At 49.9% G+C, this 14,816-nt stretch overlaps 1 protein-coding gene across 1 annotated transcript in view; it reads right to left on the bottom strand.

Moving 5' to 3' along the window:
- The window catches only part of PDE7B (phosphodiesterase 7B), a 113,929-nt gene that overhangs the window by 15,650 nt on the left and 83,463 nt on the right, over positions 1 to 14,816 (bottom strand). The window contains exons 6-7 of the mRNA XM_065401825.1: positions 11,318 to 11,418; positions 8,876 to 9,007 (exon numbers count right to left, since the gene is read on the bottom strand). Coding sequence (XP_065257897.1) covers positions 8,876 to 9,007; positions 11,318 to 11,418 — 233 coding nt within the window. The remainder of the gene's footprint in view (positions 1 to 8,875; positions 9,008 to 11,317; positions 11,419 to 14,816) is intronic.

Below are 14,816 nucleotides of genomic sequence, written 5' to 3'. Positions count from 1 at the left end.
GGGAACATGTCCCAAAGGATAAAACAAAGATGTGTGAGAAGGATCACACCTGGATGGACAAGACACATATGCAAGCATGGAAGAAACAAGGAGGTAATTTCAGGGCAAATTTGTTTTTCCAAGTTTCTGGTATTTAAGCTACTGTTCTTCATTTCTTATGCAGTGCTCCTGGGGATGCTTATTTACACATCTTTATCTCATTCCTTTGACTTTGCTGTCAGTGTATATAAATAAATTACACACATAAGGGACAGTTTCAATGAATGAACAGCCATTCAATGTTTTGTTTTATCCTCGTTGTTCAATGCGTGACTCTAGACCTTAATTACTGTACAGTACTCAAATCCTGCTCTGAAGACAGAATTATTAATTTAGTCATGAACTTTTCTCTGGTGCTCCTCACTATAGTATCACCTGTGCAAAGTTTGGTTAGGTGATTTGCCCACCACCACACAGGAACTCTGTGGCAGAGGCAGGGATATAATCCAGTTCCCCAGGGCAGCATTTAACTGCTTTAAGCATGAGACCAGCCTTTCTCTTCCTGCAGTCCCCTGCCTCATTCACTACACACCTTCCAACTTCTGCAACAAATGAGGCAGACAAAAGACCTACAGCCAAAAGTCTTAATCGGATCTCAATCTTCACCTCCATCCAAATGGCTCTCAGTCCCTTCTCCACATTCCTCATTGACTTCCCATACCTGATTTTCCTGCACAGCAAGTCCAGTCTCCCCATCATATCAGCTTCATCTCCCCGCCAAGCAGGCTCCCTGTTGCAGTCTACTCCTTCTGCCACCTCCATCAAGGTTCTATGTGCACCAATCTAATGTACTGATGTGTGTGGCTCTTAGTGTGTGAAATTCATTTCAAGCACACAAAGGTAGAGGTACTATGGAGGGGAAGAGCAAAATCCACCCCCCAAGTTCAGAGGCAGGGTGCAGGGCTGCAGTGCCGCTCCCAGCAGTTATTACTGCATCCTATGAGCTGGAAGAGCATCTCCTGTGCCTCCCCATGGCTTGTGTGTGTGGGGGCAATAGAGTCATTTTGGATCCCCTGGCCCGTGCATTGCTGCTCTCTGCAGCACACAGGGTGTAAATACCTCCCCATGTAGCTTGCATTCCACAAACCTCTTTGGAACATGAGTGATATGGGGAGGGTCTTTGCACAAGCCCTCCAAGGTGACTTGCAGCCAAGATGCCCAATGTATCTTGGATTTATAATATGAAGATGCAAAGATCCTAATCCCATAATATTCCTAACACAACACACTCTAACAGTGTCTAATGAGACACCTATATACACTGCATACTGTGTAGCAGGGAACGTTGCAACTGGTGCCCAAACAACGTGGTGCGGCTGGGGCTTGCAGTTAGATAATAACCACGAAACATTGTGGCTCTGGCAGGGAGGGATATGTTTTCTCTCCTCTCCCAGCGGAGAGGAAAAGGGAAAGCATCTCTACATTACACAGTGCCACCCAATTTCTGCATTCAGCGCAGGCTTTGGGTGGTGAGCAGTAAGTAAGGCCTGGGGCCACCCTTTGTAGTTGGTTCAATTTCTGTCTGTGGTAGACAAATGATGAAGATAAAAAGAAATATTGAACATTTACTGAATCCTGCGCACTGAGTGACGCAGGGGTGCTATGGGAAATACAATCTGCGTTCAAGACTAGCTGGGCCCGTCCTGGTGCCTGACACATTTCTTCCTATGCAGGCAGGCTGTTTGTCTGGTTTTAGGCCAGACAGGCCTGTTTTTAAATGGTTTGCCATTTTGAAGAATGTGCTGCTCCACCCCGGCTGGTGTGACCTTGCACACATGGTTCATGAGTAGAGTTCCATGTCTGTCACGGAGGTCATGGAAATCACGGATTCTGTGACTTTCCGTGACCTCCGTGACTACTGCAGTGGCCAGAGTGGCTGAGCCCAGGGCTGCCCAAGCAGCTGGCTCCGGGGACAGCTGCTCAGGCAGCCCCGGGGACAGCCACACTAGTCGCTGCTGGAGCGGCTCTGCAGCCAGCCGCACTGGCTGCTGCTGGAGTGGCCCTGGGGCCAGCCACACAAGCCTCTAGTCGGGCAGCCTGGGTAGCTGGCCCCGGGGACCACCCGAGCAGTGGCTGTTGCGGTGGTCACTGCCCCCCCAAGCAGTAGCCCCCCCCGGCCCTCCCTTAAGCAGCTGCCCATTACCCCCACCCAAAGTAGCGCCCCCCCCCGGGGCCCACTGAGCAGCGGCCCCTACCCCCCCTGCAACAGCTGTCCCGGGGGCGAGTAGCTGCTGGTCGGCGGCCCCTGCCAGCGGTCCCAGGGGGTGGCCCCTGGCATCTGGTGCTGCACTGGCCCTCTCACAAGCAGCGGCCTCACCCCCCCAAACCTCCCGCCCCAAGCAGCGGTCCCGGGGGCAGCCAGAGCAGTCACTCACAGCTCGGTGGTCCCTGGCAGCAGTCCCGGGGCGGTCTCCAGCAGCTGGTGCTGCGCTAGCCCTGCCCCCGCAAACAGCAGCCCCCCCACCTCCCTCAAGCAGCAGCCCCCGGCCCTCTCCTAAGCAGTGGCCCCTACCCCCCCGCCCCACCATCCAGCAGCAGTCCCGGGGGCAGCTGGAGCAGCTGCAGCTTGGCAACCCCCGGCAGCGGTCCCAGGGCGGCCCCCAGTAGCGGTCCCGGGGGTGTCTGGAGTAGCCGATGCTCGGTAGCCCCCGACGGTGGTCCTGGGGTGGCCCCTGGCAGCTGGTGCCACGTAGGCCCCACCCCACACCCAAGCAGCAGCTCCCCGCCCCTCCTGAGCAGCGGCTCCTAGTCCCCTCCCCAGCAGTGGTCCCCGGGGCAGCCGGAGCAGCTGCTAGTTGGTGGCCCCTGGCAGCGGTTCTGGGGCAGCCCCCGGCAGCTGGGCTGCACTGGCTCCGCCCCCCCCCCCGAGCAGCAGCCCTATGGTCCCCCTCCTTCCCCCCCCAGTAGCACTCCTAGGGGTGGCCGGAGCAGCTGCTGCTCGGTGGCCCCCGGCAGCTGGGGCCCCTGGCCCCGCCAAGCAGTGGCTCCCCCGGGAGGTCCCCCGCCCCCAAGATTTAGTCGGGGTATTTATAGTATAAGTCATGGACAGGTCACAGGCTGCAAATTTTTATTTATTGCCCATGACGTTTACTAAAAATACCCATGACTAAATCATAGCCTTACTCATGAGGTCACACTGGTGGGGTGGCAAGCTCTTAAAAATAGCATCCTCCGTGCGTTCAAGGTCACGCCTGCGAGGGCAGGGTCATGCAGGCTGGGGCAGGTACCTGCCATTTTTGGAAGTACTGGACTGTCTGGTATTCTGGGGATGCATGAGAAGCCACCCTAATTCTATGAGATAATGCAACAATGCTGTGACGTCAGCAGCTCCTGCCCACTTGCTGTCAGGCGTGAGCTTGGGAAGGGCTGGTGTCAGTTCATTAAGGAACTGCTCTGGTTTCTGTAGGGGCAGGTATGGGAGAGATAAGAGGCATCACAAAGAGAAAAGTGACAAGGGAGAAGACTAAAGGTAGGTGCCACAAAGGACTGCAGGGAGGAAGAACCATGAGGAATCACATAGGGAGAAGAAGGATGGACCACAAGAGAGTGCATGGAGGAGAGTGGGACCACAGGGATCATGTGGAAGAGGATGAGATGGGACCACAAGGGATTGCATGGTGGAAGGAGACCACAAGGGATCACATGCAAATAGAGGAGGCGGGAGCACAAAGGATTGTGTGGAGGAGAAAGAGATGGGAGGATGAAGGCCTGTGTGGAGAACGAAAGACCGTGAGGGATTGTGAGGTAGTGGAGGAGGGACCACGAGGAATCACATGGAAGAGGAAGGATCACAAGGGGTTGTACAGAAGAGGATGAGGTCGGACCACAAAGGATCACATGGGGAGGAGAAGGAGATGGGACCATGAGGGATGGTGCAGAAGAGGACAAGGTGGGCCCATGAGAGATTGCATGAAGGAGGAGGAGGGACCATGAGGGATCGGGCAGCACAGGAGGGTCCATGAAGGATTGCATGGTGGAGGAGGAAACCACCTCATGACGGATTGTGCAGATAAGGAGGAAGGACCACAAGCGATTGCATGGACGAGGTGGTGGGACCATGAGGGACTGCATGGAGAAGGGATCATGAGAGAGAGAGTGTGTGGTGAGGGAGGAGGAGGAGACGGGACCACAAAGCCTATGAAACCTTAATTGTACCCTCTTGCGCTTATGCATTATGATACAGTCTTTAATGGCATGATCACTTACCAATTTTCAGTGCACAGAACAGATGGTGCTTACTTATTGTTCAATGTGTGGCCATAGGCCTTATTTATTGCACACTATTCACACCCTGCTCTGAAGGCAGAATTATTAATTTCCTCATGGGCTATTCTATGGTGCTCATCACTCAAGTATCCAAATGTTTCATAAATATTAATGAATTTATCTTCACAACATTCCTGTGAAATGAGAGGGTGATATAATCTGCAATTTAAAGATGAGGAGCTGAGGCCCCCAGCAACACCCTGCCAAATTTCAAGTAATTGCTGTAAAGCGTAAAGGCACTAGAACTTCTCTATTAAATGGTTGGTAGGTTTTTTTTTTAATAAGGGCAAAGCAATGTATTTTTCTTCAATCTCATTCTCAGAAATGGCTGAACTGTTTTAGCTGAAACTTTAAATAAAAAATAAGAATTAAAAAAAAATTAGTCTGAGACAGACACCTGACATGGAAAATTTCAGTCCAACCAAAGTTATAAGCTATTGAAAACAGGGTCTTATAATGGAAAGTTTCAGGCAACCTTTAATTATCAATATTGCTACCAGCTCCTCCTATAATTCATATTTTCTTTCAATCTGTCCTTGTTACCTATGATTTTTAGTTAGGAGGAAATATAAAAACAGGAATAAGTGACCAAAGTCTGATGTACCTGCAGAATCATACAACAAATAGTGTGTTAGCTCTTTGAGGCAGGCACTGTCCAAACACATACTAAGAGACAGTGCCTAGCACATGGAGTCCTGACTAGGCACTGCCACAATATACATTTTAAAATAATGAAAGTGACATCAAGATGCCTCCAATCTGCCCTCAACAGATACAGACCTATCATAAGATGGTGGATGGTGACAGTATAAACTATAACAATTCTTCTCAGAAGTATCTTATTATCAAGAGGTCCTGTTGCTGAGGAGACATCCATGAGAAATGCTTATTGCATTCTACAAGTTCTATTATACTGTTTCTTTGACACACCATTTATGAGTACCTAGTAACTAAAGTGGAAAGAAGAAAGTTGGGTAGATCATGTTACTGCAGATCTGAGAGGAGAGAGGGAAATAAATGGGAAAACAGGTCCAGCTAGATGCTCACATTATCTATTTTTCTTTCTTATTTCTTTCACATTTTCTGAATTTACTGTTCTAATTCATTCTCCGTATCACTGCTCTTTTTTGTTTTTTGTTTTACTAAAGCTATGAGATGTTTCTATATATTCAGGGAAAGAGATGGGATTTGATTAGTTAATGTCGGAAAGTACTCTGAATTACTCGGAGGAAAGCTGCTATAGAAGTGCAAGATATGATGATAATTACTTAGTTCCTACTAGAAGAATAAAAAGTTTGAGTATTTTCAGTTCTGTAAATTTCTGCTCATGCACGGGCGGCGGGTATAATAGGCTAGGGGAGGCTGCTGGATGCCTGGGCACTGCTGGACCCCTCTTTTTCTCCCTGCTCTGCCCCTTCCCAGAGGCCCCCCACTGCCACCTGCTGCTGCCTGGTGAGTCCCTCCTGTCCTCCACTCCACCCCCCTTCTCCACAGGTCCCTGCTGCTCACCGCATCCCTCTTCTCCTCCATCCCTCTCCCCATGAGACCTCCCCCTGACTGCTGCTTGCCACCTCCCTCCTTACCCCCCCCCACCCTCGTGGAGGAGAGGAAAGACTGGGGGAGCGGGGGTGGAGGGGACCTCACGGGGTAAGGGGGTGGAGGAGAGGAGGGACACAGTGAGCAGGGGGGCCTTGTGGGGGAGGGGAGGGGAGAGGAGGGACACGGTGAGAGTGGTGGCAGGGGGTCCGAGTGGGGAGGGAGCCAAGCCAGGGAGGGGTGGGCCCTGGGGCGTAGTGGGGGAGGGGCCACCGGTGGAAGAGGCAGGGCAGGGAGTTAGCCTCCCCTAGGGGAAGCTTCACCCACTGCCCATCATGGTCCAACATTATACAGCAAGATTGCATAAAAGCTCTCGGTCTCTCTCTTCACCCCTTCCCTCCCCCATATTTTAAGTTCACTCTGGACAACTAAAGAAAGATCAGGTTAACAAGTGACAGCTGAGCATGAAGCCATACATCTCCAGCATTAAGTGCAAGCAGCTAGAAACCATACAGCTGCTGCTAGCAATTAGAATTGTCAGCTTTCCACCAAGGACCCCTCTGCTGACTTATTAAGGTTAATTGCCAACAGGTATCAGATTGCCTTAGCCTGTGGGGATATAAACCAAACAGGGAGAGGACTAGGAGGTGGTGGGTTAGTGTGAATTGCAAACTGGTGTGTTTCTTAACAATTAACTCATGATCTAGAGGAAGCTTAACCCTTTATTTGAACCTCTATGTGACACAGACATATTTATGGTTGGCTGTAGGAAGCTTTCATTATGTTTAGGACCTAAAACCCATGGTACGGATTGTTACAGTTCCCATACTGGGTAGCCCATCATAATGAGATTACTGGGGGCCAAAATTATATTGTTCCTTAGACAGTCACAAAAGAAGTGGAAGAGAATGTTCTCAAATAGGGTGGTGGCTGTCATGAGAATACCAGTGATGTTTCTGATGATCAAACCTCAGAAGATTCAGTGATGTAAATAAACCCCCCAAATCTGGGTGCTTCTCTGAGTTACCCACATCTCTCACAACCACAAAGCTGGGCTATGAATGACATGAGAATGGGCTTCCCTGTGAGAAGGCTCCCATTTCTGGCTGGAACCCAGTAGTGCAGAGGTAAATCAAAACCTAACAGGAAGTGAGGAAGACTGGACATTAAGTAGACTGTTGAAAGAAAAAAGTTACCTAGGGAGGTGGTGGAATATCCATCCTTAGAAGTTTTTAAGGCCCCGCTTGACAAAGTCCTGGCTGGAATGATTTAGTTGGGAATTGGTCCTGCTTTGAGCAGGGGATTGGACTAGATGACCTCCTGAGGTCTCTTCCAACCCTAATATTCTATGATTCTATTTTCTGTTGTCAGAACTCAGGGTTTGTCTGAGATGGCTCTCCCCCATTTCTCTTTCCATAGATCCTAACCCTGCCTTCCACAGCCATTTGGCTCCCCTCCTCCCCCCTCCAATCCAATTGTCCTGACATTTAGAGGAGACTGGAGCAAAATAATGTAGGCAGAACCTAACTGTGGTTGCTGTTTGGGTATAACTTGTCATAAACTGATCCAGCAAGTTAAGCCTGTCACAAAGTCATAGCTATGTGAGCATCGCTCTGTCCTGGCCTTGGCTCACATGGCCCTGTCTGTTCCTTTATCTCAGGGTAGAAGGACAGTTGAACTGTTACACAATCACCATCTTATCTGTAAAACCACAAGTGTCTGTGGGGGTGGGGGAGGGGCGGATGAGGGGTATGGGGGTGGGGAGGAAGAGAGAATCTTTCGCTCTCTTTAAGTACTCAGCAAATTATTAAATCAGGACTGTGCTGTATCATGCTTAGTGTATTCAGAAAGGCACATGGCCTTTAGCAACCCCTCTCCTTATTGTTCTAAAATGTATAAGGTTTAAAGAATTCTATCAATCACTAATACACCAGATTTTTTTTTTTGACAGGTCCAAGTTCACTGTCTGAGTTTTGAACGCCAGGGATCATGGTCAGTGCACACATTTTTGTATTTCTTGGACGTGAAAAGCCCCAAAGCCAGTTCCCTGACCCTAACTCCACTTATGCCTGTTGGGAGTCAGGATTTTCCAATGCCACATGCTGCTGCAGCTGACTACAGGGTACACAGGCTTGCTGCTTCTAAGAAGTTAAGTACAGTAGCCAAAGCTGACATATAAACACACATGTAAACATACATGGATTTATATGTGCATGAATAATATGGATATATTACATATTGTATATATGGATATATTATATACATAGATATATATGCACATAAATAATATAGAGTTACAACTTAATTAGTTTTAAGAGAGAGCTGGACACATTTATGAGTAGGACTGTATGACAAAGTTGTCTGTGGTGTTGGGGGGCAGTGCTCAGCAGCCCTGGGGGTCCCTTCTGGTTTATATTTTATATTACTAAAATCTCATGCTTCAGGGCTTCACCTGGTCTCCTGCAAGGGTCAGGAGGGATTCTCTCTCTCCCCGCTCCTCCCCCCCGCCTCTGTATTCTGGGTTTGTTTGGTTTTGGTCTCCTTCCTCTGAAGAGATGGCCATGGCTGGAGATGGGACACTGGAAGGGGTGGGCCAGGGCTCTGAGGTGGCACTGAGCATTCTCTCTCTCTCTCTCTCAGGTACCTGGCTGGCTGGTTCTTGCTCACATGCTCAGGGTCTAACTGATCACCATATGTGGGGTTGGGAAGGAATTTTGAGAAGACTGTTGATTGTAAGCCACAAATCTACACAATCTTACCCCAGCCCACCCACTCCAGAAATATTCCCAGCCTTGCTGCCTTTTCAGCGCCAATACTGTCCTGAACAGGCATTGGTATTTGCACCCTATTGCTCAGTTGCAGCGGTAGTTTTGCAATGCAAACAAATGTGTACTGCGGATCTATGTTGAAATTGCCAAACTCGTAACAACTGTGACTCAGCTAGATTTGAAACCAGAGCCTCAACCTGAAAATGCATTGCAGCAATGCCCTAAGCCCATCTTAACCCTCCCCAGCCCTGCAAGCACAGTCTCACCTGGTATAAGCTGGCAAGGTGGTGGTTGGTTTTGATCAAAAATGGTTGGTTGACCCCTGGATGGTCTACATCGTGAGCTGCAGCAGCTAGCAGTCCAAGCATAATGTCCAGAGGGGTGAGGAAGTTGGCAAGCTGGACCACACAAAATTGACCACAACATTAGCACAAACAGGCAAACAATTTTTTTACCAAGAAAATCAAAGCAACTGCTACATCATATAATTGTTTGGTTTTATAGTTCAATTTACAATGCTGTCATCTGAGATAACTATTTATACACAGCGATCCACAGGTATGGCACTTTTGAGTTCATTGCACAGTTTGTATCTATCAAAACTATCAGGCTATAATGCAGTGGTTCAAGTAAGCTGGTACGATCAGGTACGCTATACCATTAAGATATTTATTGCCGATATGCCGTACTGGAAAGACACATTCAGTATCCGCTGAACACCGCAGGGCTCTCCTGGGAATGGCAGCGGCGAAAGGAGCAGAACATGGGGCCGCCGGGCAGCCCCACGCCAGCAGCTCCCTGGGCCCGGCTGTTTACTGCCCCCAGCCCTTCCATGCAGCTGTGTCTCCTGTCTGGGGTCTGTACAGCCCCGTCAGAGGACAGGGCAGTGGGCGGGGCTGGAGACAGTACAGCTGTGCTGGAGGAGCTGCTGGCATGAGGGTGCCTGGTGGGCCCACGTTCTTCTCCTTTCACTGCTGCAGTTCCTGGGAGAGACCTGTGGTTCAGCGGATACCGATTTCTATCCCCATCCATGGGTATAAATTTGTATCCGCGCAGGGCTCTAGTCACAGACCATTTTTTGTGAGGGGGGGTTGGGGTCGGGCCAGCGACTGGTGCAGTGGTTCTCAAACTTCTGTACTGGTGACCCCTTTCACATAGCTAGCCTCTGAGTGTGAACCCCCCTTATAAATTAAAAACACTTTTAAATATATTTATCACCATTATAAATGCTGGAGGCAAAGTGGGGTTTGGGGTGGAGGCTGACAGTTCGCGACCCCCCACGTAATAACCTTGCGACCCCCGGAAGGGTCCTGACTCCCAGTTTGAGAACCACTGGACTGGTGGGAGGGTCAAGTGACCCTCCCCAGGCTCAAGTGCCCCCGCCAGCCCGGGCGGAGAGAGAAGGCCAGAGCGCCTCCTTTTCCCGCCACGCTGCCTGGGACTCTGCCTGGTGCAGCGCAGTGGCTGCCTGGGAGAGCCAGGCACTCTCCCAGCCAACTGTTGTGCTGCACCGGGCAGCATCCGGGAGTGGCTCCGGGGCCTGGTTGCCAGGAAGAGCAGCTGAATGCCAGGGGGAGCCAGCGCAGCGGGAGGACAGAGCCCCCCCCGTGGGATGGGGAGGGGATGGGGAGAGCATGGGGGCCCCGGGTTGGGAGCAGGGTGGAGAGGAGTCACATGGGGGGGTCACATGGGGAGGTCACGTGCTCCCCCTTTAGCTGGTGCCCCCCTTTGTGTCCCTCCCATGAGTCGCTGTACTGGTAAGAGTTAAAATCTACTTGCACCACTGGCTATATGCTGACTCATTATTATAATAATTTTTATGTTAGCATGAGCAATTAACAGGTTAAAAAAAACAGGGTAGCTGCTACAAAAATACTGTTATTTAGTCTCAAAGATCCAGTTTAGAAACAACATGTAAAACTACCAGTCTAACCTATCATATAAGATCAACTCTGCCATCAGGAACTACTTGAAAATGTTAGTGGTATATTACACTACTAGTAAAGCACACCGTATTAACAGTGTATCCGTGTCCAAAGGCCAACATTTTCAAAGTTGTCTGCTTAATGTTAGGCATCTCAATCCAGATTCAGACACCTAAATAATAGACCTGATTTAGCTGTCTAACTTCACACACTCACGTTTGAAAATGTTGGCCACAATCCTTTTTGAAATACCTTTCATGTCATTTAGAAGCAGAGTGGAAGATCATTCTCGTTATGATTTGGAACCGGCCCCCAAGCCTTTCTGTTGCTGAGTGCCAGTTATTTATTACTAATATGAATATTAGTTCTGATTTGAACAAGGTGCCCTGAAATGAGAAACAAATGTGCCCTGCAGACTCCAGATGTCAGCTATCCTGTGCATTTAGAGGCAGCATGGTCTTGTGGTTAGTCTAGAGAACTGTGACTCATGAAACATAGGACCTGATTCCACTTTCACTTATACCTGGGTAACACTCCATTGACTTCAACAGAATTGCCCTTTGTTTACGCCAATTCAAGTGAGATCAGAATCAGGCCACTGGACTCTGTTTCTGATTTTGCTACTGAATAGCTGTGTAAGCTTGAGTCATGGTGAGTTTAAGTGGCTTAACTATTTTCCCCATCTCCAAAATAGCTATTTTATCTATCTTGGTACAATGATTTGAAACTCTTATTTGACAAGCTCTGTCAGTGCAAAGTCCTATTGTTTTCATTTGCTATTACCTTGGGCTCCTTTAGGTAGCAGTGCATAGCTTGAGTGACGTCAGCAGCATGGACAGCGTTGTGGTATGGGTTTTGGCTGTGATAATCTTCTTGAACCATAACTAGAAAGCAAAACAGGGAAAAGATCTGTCCCAACACCATGATCATTCTTGGAAACTGAGGTTAAAACCAGAGTTGGGGTTATGCTCAGGGGCCTGGGGATTTTCTTCAAATGTCTACGTCTTGCATGGCTTGGCACTCTTACTAAGATGGCTTTGGAGGAAAAAAATTGCTTGAAAGGATTTGTGAGGCCCTAGAGGATTCTGGGCCTAGTTCATAAATCAAGCTTTCCTTGCCTTAGTGAAGGCTCTCATTTAGAAGTAAAATAAGGGTGGGAGCAAGGGAGGCAAAATTATACACACTAGAGTGTAATTATTTTAGGCCGCTGTCGTAGGTGAGTAATATGTCATTAAGGCAGTACCTATTTCACAGCAGAGGCGGGAGGTGGGGTCAGTTGGGTGGAGCGGGGGGGAGGGGGTTGTTACTTGATTGATTATCCATGGACAAAGATGTGCTCATGTTCTTTAGGCAGGGCCTCAGAAATACAGTAGGGTTACCATATTTCCACAAGCAAAAAAGAGGACACGGGGGGGGAGGAGCCCCGCTCTAGCCCTGCCCCTGCCCCGCCCCCATCCACTTCCTCCCACTTCCCACCCCCTGATTGCCCCCCCCAGAACCCCCAACCCCCCCCACTCCTTGTCCCCTGACTGCCCCCTCCTGGGACCCCTGCCACTAACTGCCCCCTAGGACCCCACCCCCATCTAAGCCGCCCTGCTTCTTGTCCCCTGACTGCCCCCTCCTGAGAACCCCCTATGACCCTACCTGTCCCCTGACTGCCCCGACCCTTATCCACACCCCCGCCCCCAGACAGACCCCCGGGGACTCCCATGCCCTATCCAACTGCTCCCCGCCCCCTGACAGGACCCCCAGAACTCCTGACCCATCCAACCCCCTCTGCTACCTGCCTGCCTCGACCCCTCTCCACACCCCTGCCCCCCTGACAGCCCCCCCAGAACCCCAGACCCATCTAACCCCCCCTGCTCCCTGTCCCTGACTGTCCCAACCCCTCTCCACACCCCTGCTCCTGACAGCCCCCCCAGAACCCCAGACCCATCTAACCCCCCCTGCTCCCTGTCCCTGACTGTCCCAACCCCTCTCCACACCCCCGCCCCCCTGACAGCCCCCCCCCCAACTCCCGACCCATCCGACCCCCCCTCCCTGTCCCAGGCCGGCTTTAAAGAGCCCAGGAATCGGGCTGCACTCCGGCCGGGGTTGTGGGGCTTGGGGCCCGGCCGGAGGTGCTCGGCCCGGTGCTGGGGGCCAGGCCCGGGCCGGCGCTGCTGGGGGCCGGGCCGGGCCGGGGGTGCTCGGCCGGGGCTGGGCCGGCGCGCTCGGCCGGAACCAGGGCCGGTGCTGCTGGGGCCCGAGCCGGGCCGGGCCGGGAGTGCTGGGACCCGAGCCGGGGTCGCCGCCCTGGGGTCGGAACCGGGGCCGGAGCCGCTGGGCGCCGCTCAGCCCGGGCTATGCCTCCCCGGAGCTCTCCTCCTCGCGCCCCTCCGCCCCAGCTTACCTGCTGCTGCCTCCCGCTTGCACCTGCTTCTTTTCAGACTTCCCGCGAAGATCTGATTCGCGGGAAGCAGGGGAGGGGGAGGAGCAGGTGGGCGGAGCGTTCAGGGGAGTGGAGGAGGGGGAAGACAGCTGCAGGGCCGGACAGCGTGGTAAGGCTGCAGGGGATGGGGGAAGGGGCTTTGGGTGCCCAGCGGCGCTTGGCCGCCGCTTTTCTGTCTATAAATAGCCGACCGGGGGGAAATCCCGGACATTTTTAGTTTTTTAAAAATCCCCCCCGGATGGCTATTTATAGATCGAAAAGCCGGACATGTCCGGGGAAATCCGGACATATGGTAGCCCTAAATACAGTATTTTGGTAATCCAAATGGAAATTCCTGGAATATTTTTAGTCATCTCTATCCTTGCATTTTAAAATCCCAGTCGCTCTTGTTTTAGTTTCTAGTGCTGGAATTGTTAATTTTCCACCTGGAAGATTGAGATCCGACTTTACAGCCTTCTCTCAGCTCCTGTTGGCACAAGAAATCACTGAGGTTTGCTCCTGAAATTTGGTTGTGCCATGTGGTAGCACATTTCAACAACAGGCAATCCACTGTGCCATCCTAGGGCAAAATGACATTGACATTGTATATGCAAAGTCTGTATTATAACATTGTCCAAATCACCCTTCTCTCTGAGGACAATGTCCTATTAAGTGGGGAGAGGGATCAGAAGCAAAATTCCAGTGGCATTGACTCAATGCTATTGAATGGCTTTCCTGGCAACCTGGGTCTCTAAAATGTATCAGGGGAGACAAGGAAATCTCTAGCATGAGACTTCCCTAGCTATTAATTGCCAGAAGGATGGAATGCATATTGTACTGATTGGGACAGAGACACCTCATGTGAGGTGAAGAATTGAGTATGTGCATGTGACACAAAAGAGAAAATCACTCACGGATAATTCCTTCTGGCATAGGGCTTTTGTTGTAATTGCTGTTTTTGGTCTTTTATACAAGTTGCTAGAGACAATTACTGGTGTGTAAATGTGTATATACTATTTCAGTAGGGTTTTTTTTATAGCTAGCACTGTATGTCTATATATCAAATATATACATCATTTGAAGGTGTTGATAATTCTTTTAGCCTTGTATAATTTCGGATTGAGTGATCTGAGCGGCTGCTTCTTACCCTGTACAGTCAGTCATGGCAGTTAAAATAGGTCGAAGTACTCTGGTGTTTGGGGTACCCTCCTGACTGTTGCAGAGTTTGCACTTTCCAGGAGTGGCAGCTGGGCTTTCTCACTGGCAGGACACTACCTTTGAAACTCTCTGACAGGACAGGATGCATGGACTTACTTGTCTTTGGCTTTCTTTCTTTCTTTGGTACCCTGACAACATGGGGGCTAATATTTCTGTTGGCAGTGGCGGCAGCAGCAGTGGCTTTCATCAGTGCTATCCAGTGTAGACAGCTTGATATAATTTGTTAAATTTTGTAAATAGGCTCTTAGCTGCTCTATAAATCACTAAAACAACAACACTGCACTACAGTTCCATTTCCACTGAGATGTATTTTGGATTGGTTCTACAGTGTGTGGGGGGTTCTGTCTGTGTGGGCCTACCCAGTCTGTGTGTGGCTCAGTATAAGGTGGTTGATTTTTAAAAAAAATCAGCAGTTCAGCTTTATCTGAGCTGATGAAAGATTGGTTTAGAGACCAATCCAAAGTTCACTGAAGTCTCACCATTGACTTCAGCTGGTCTGAGTCTTTATTGCTTGTAAAGTAAGTTAGTGTATTTAATATATTGCTGACATTGATATATATATATATATTCTTGCAAATGTCAGCAATATTATAAAATATAATTGAAGCAAGACACTAAGCTGTAAAATGCCTTTGATGATAGAGTTGAAGAAAG

Source organism: Emys orbicularis, chromosome 3 (assembly GCF_028017835.1).
Source record: "Emys orbicularis isolate rEmyOrb1 chromosome 3, rEmyOrb1.hap1, whole genome shotgun sequence".
Lineage (NCBI taxonomy): Eukaryota > Metazoa > Chordata > Testudines > Emydidae > Emys > Emys orbicularis.
The sequence above is the reverse complement of the archived record's forward strand: the minus strand, read 5'-3'. Positions and strand labels throughout refer to the sequence as shown.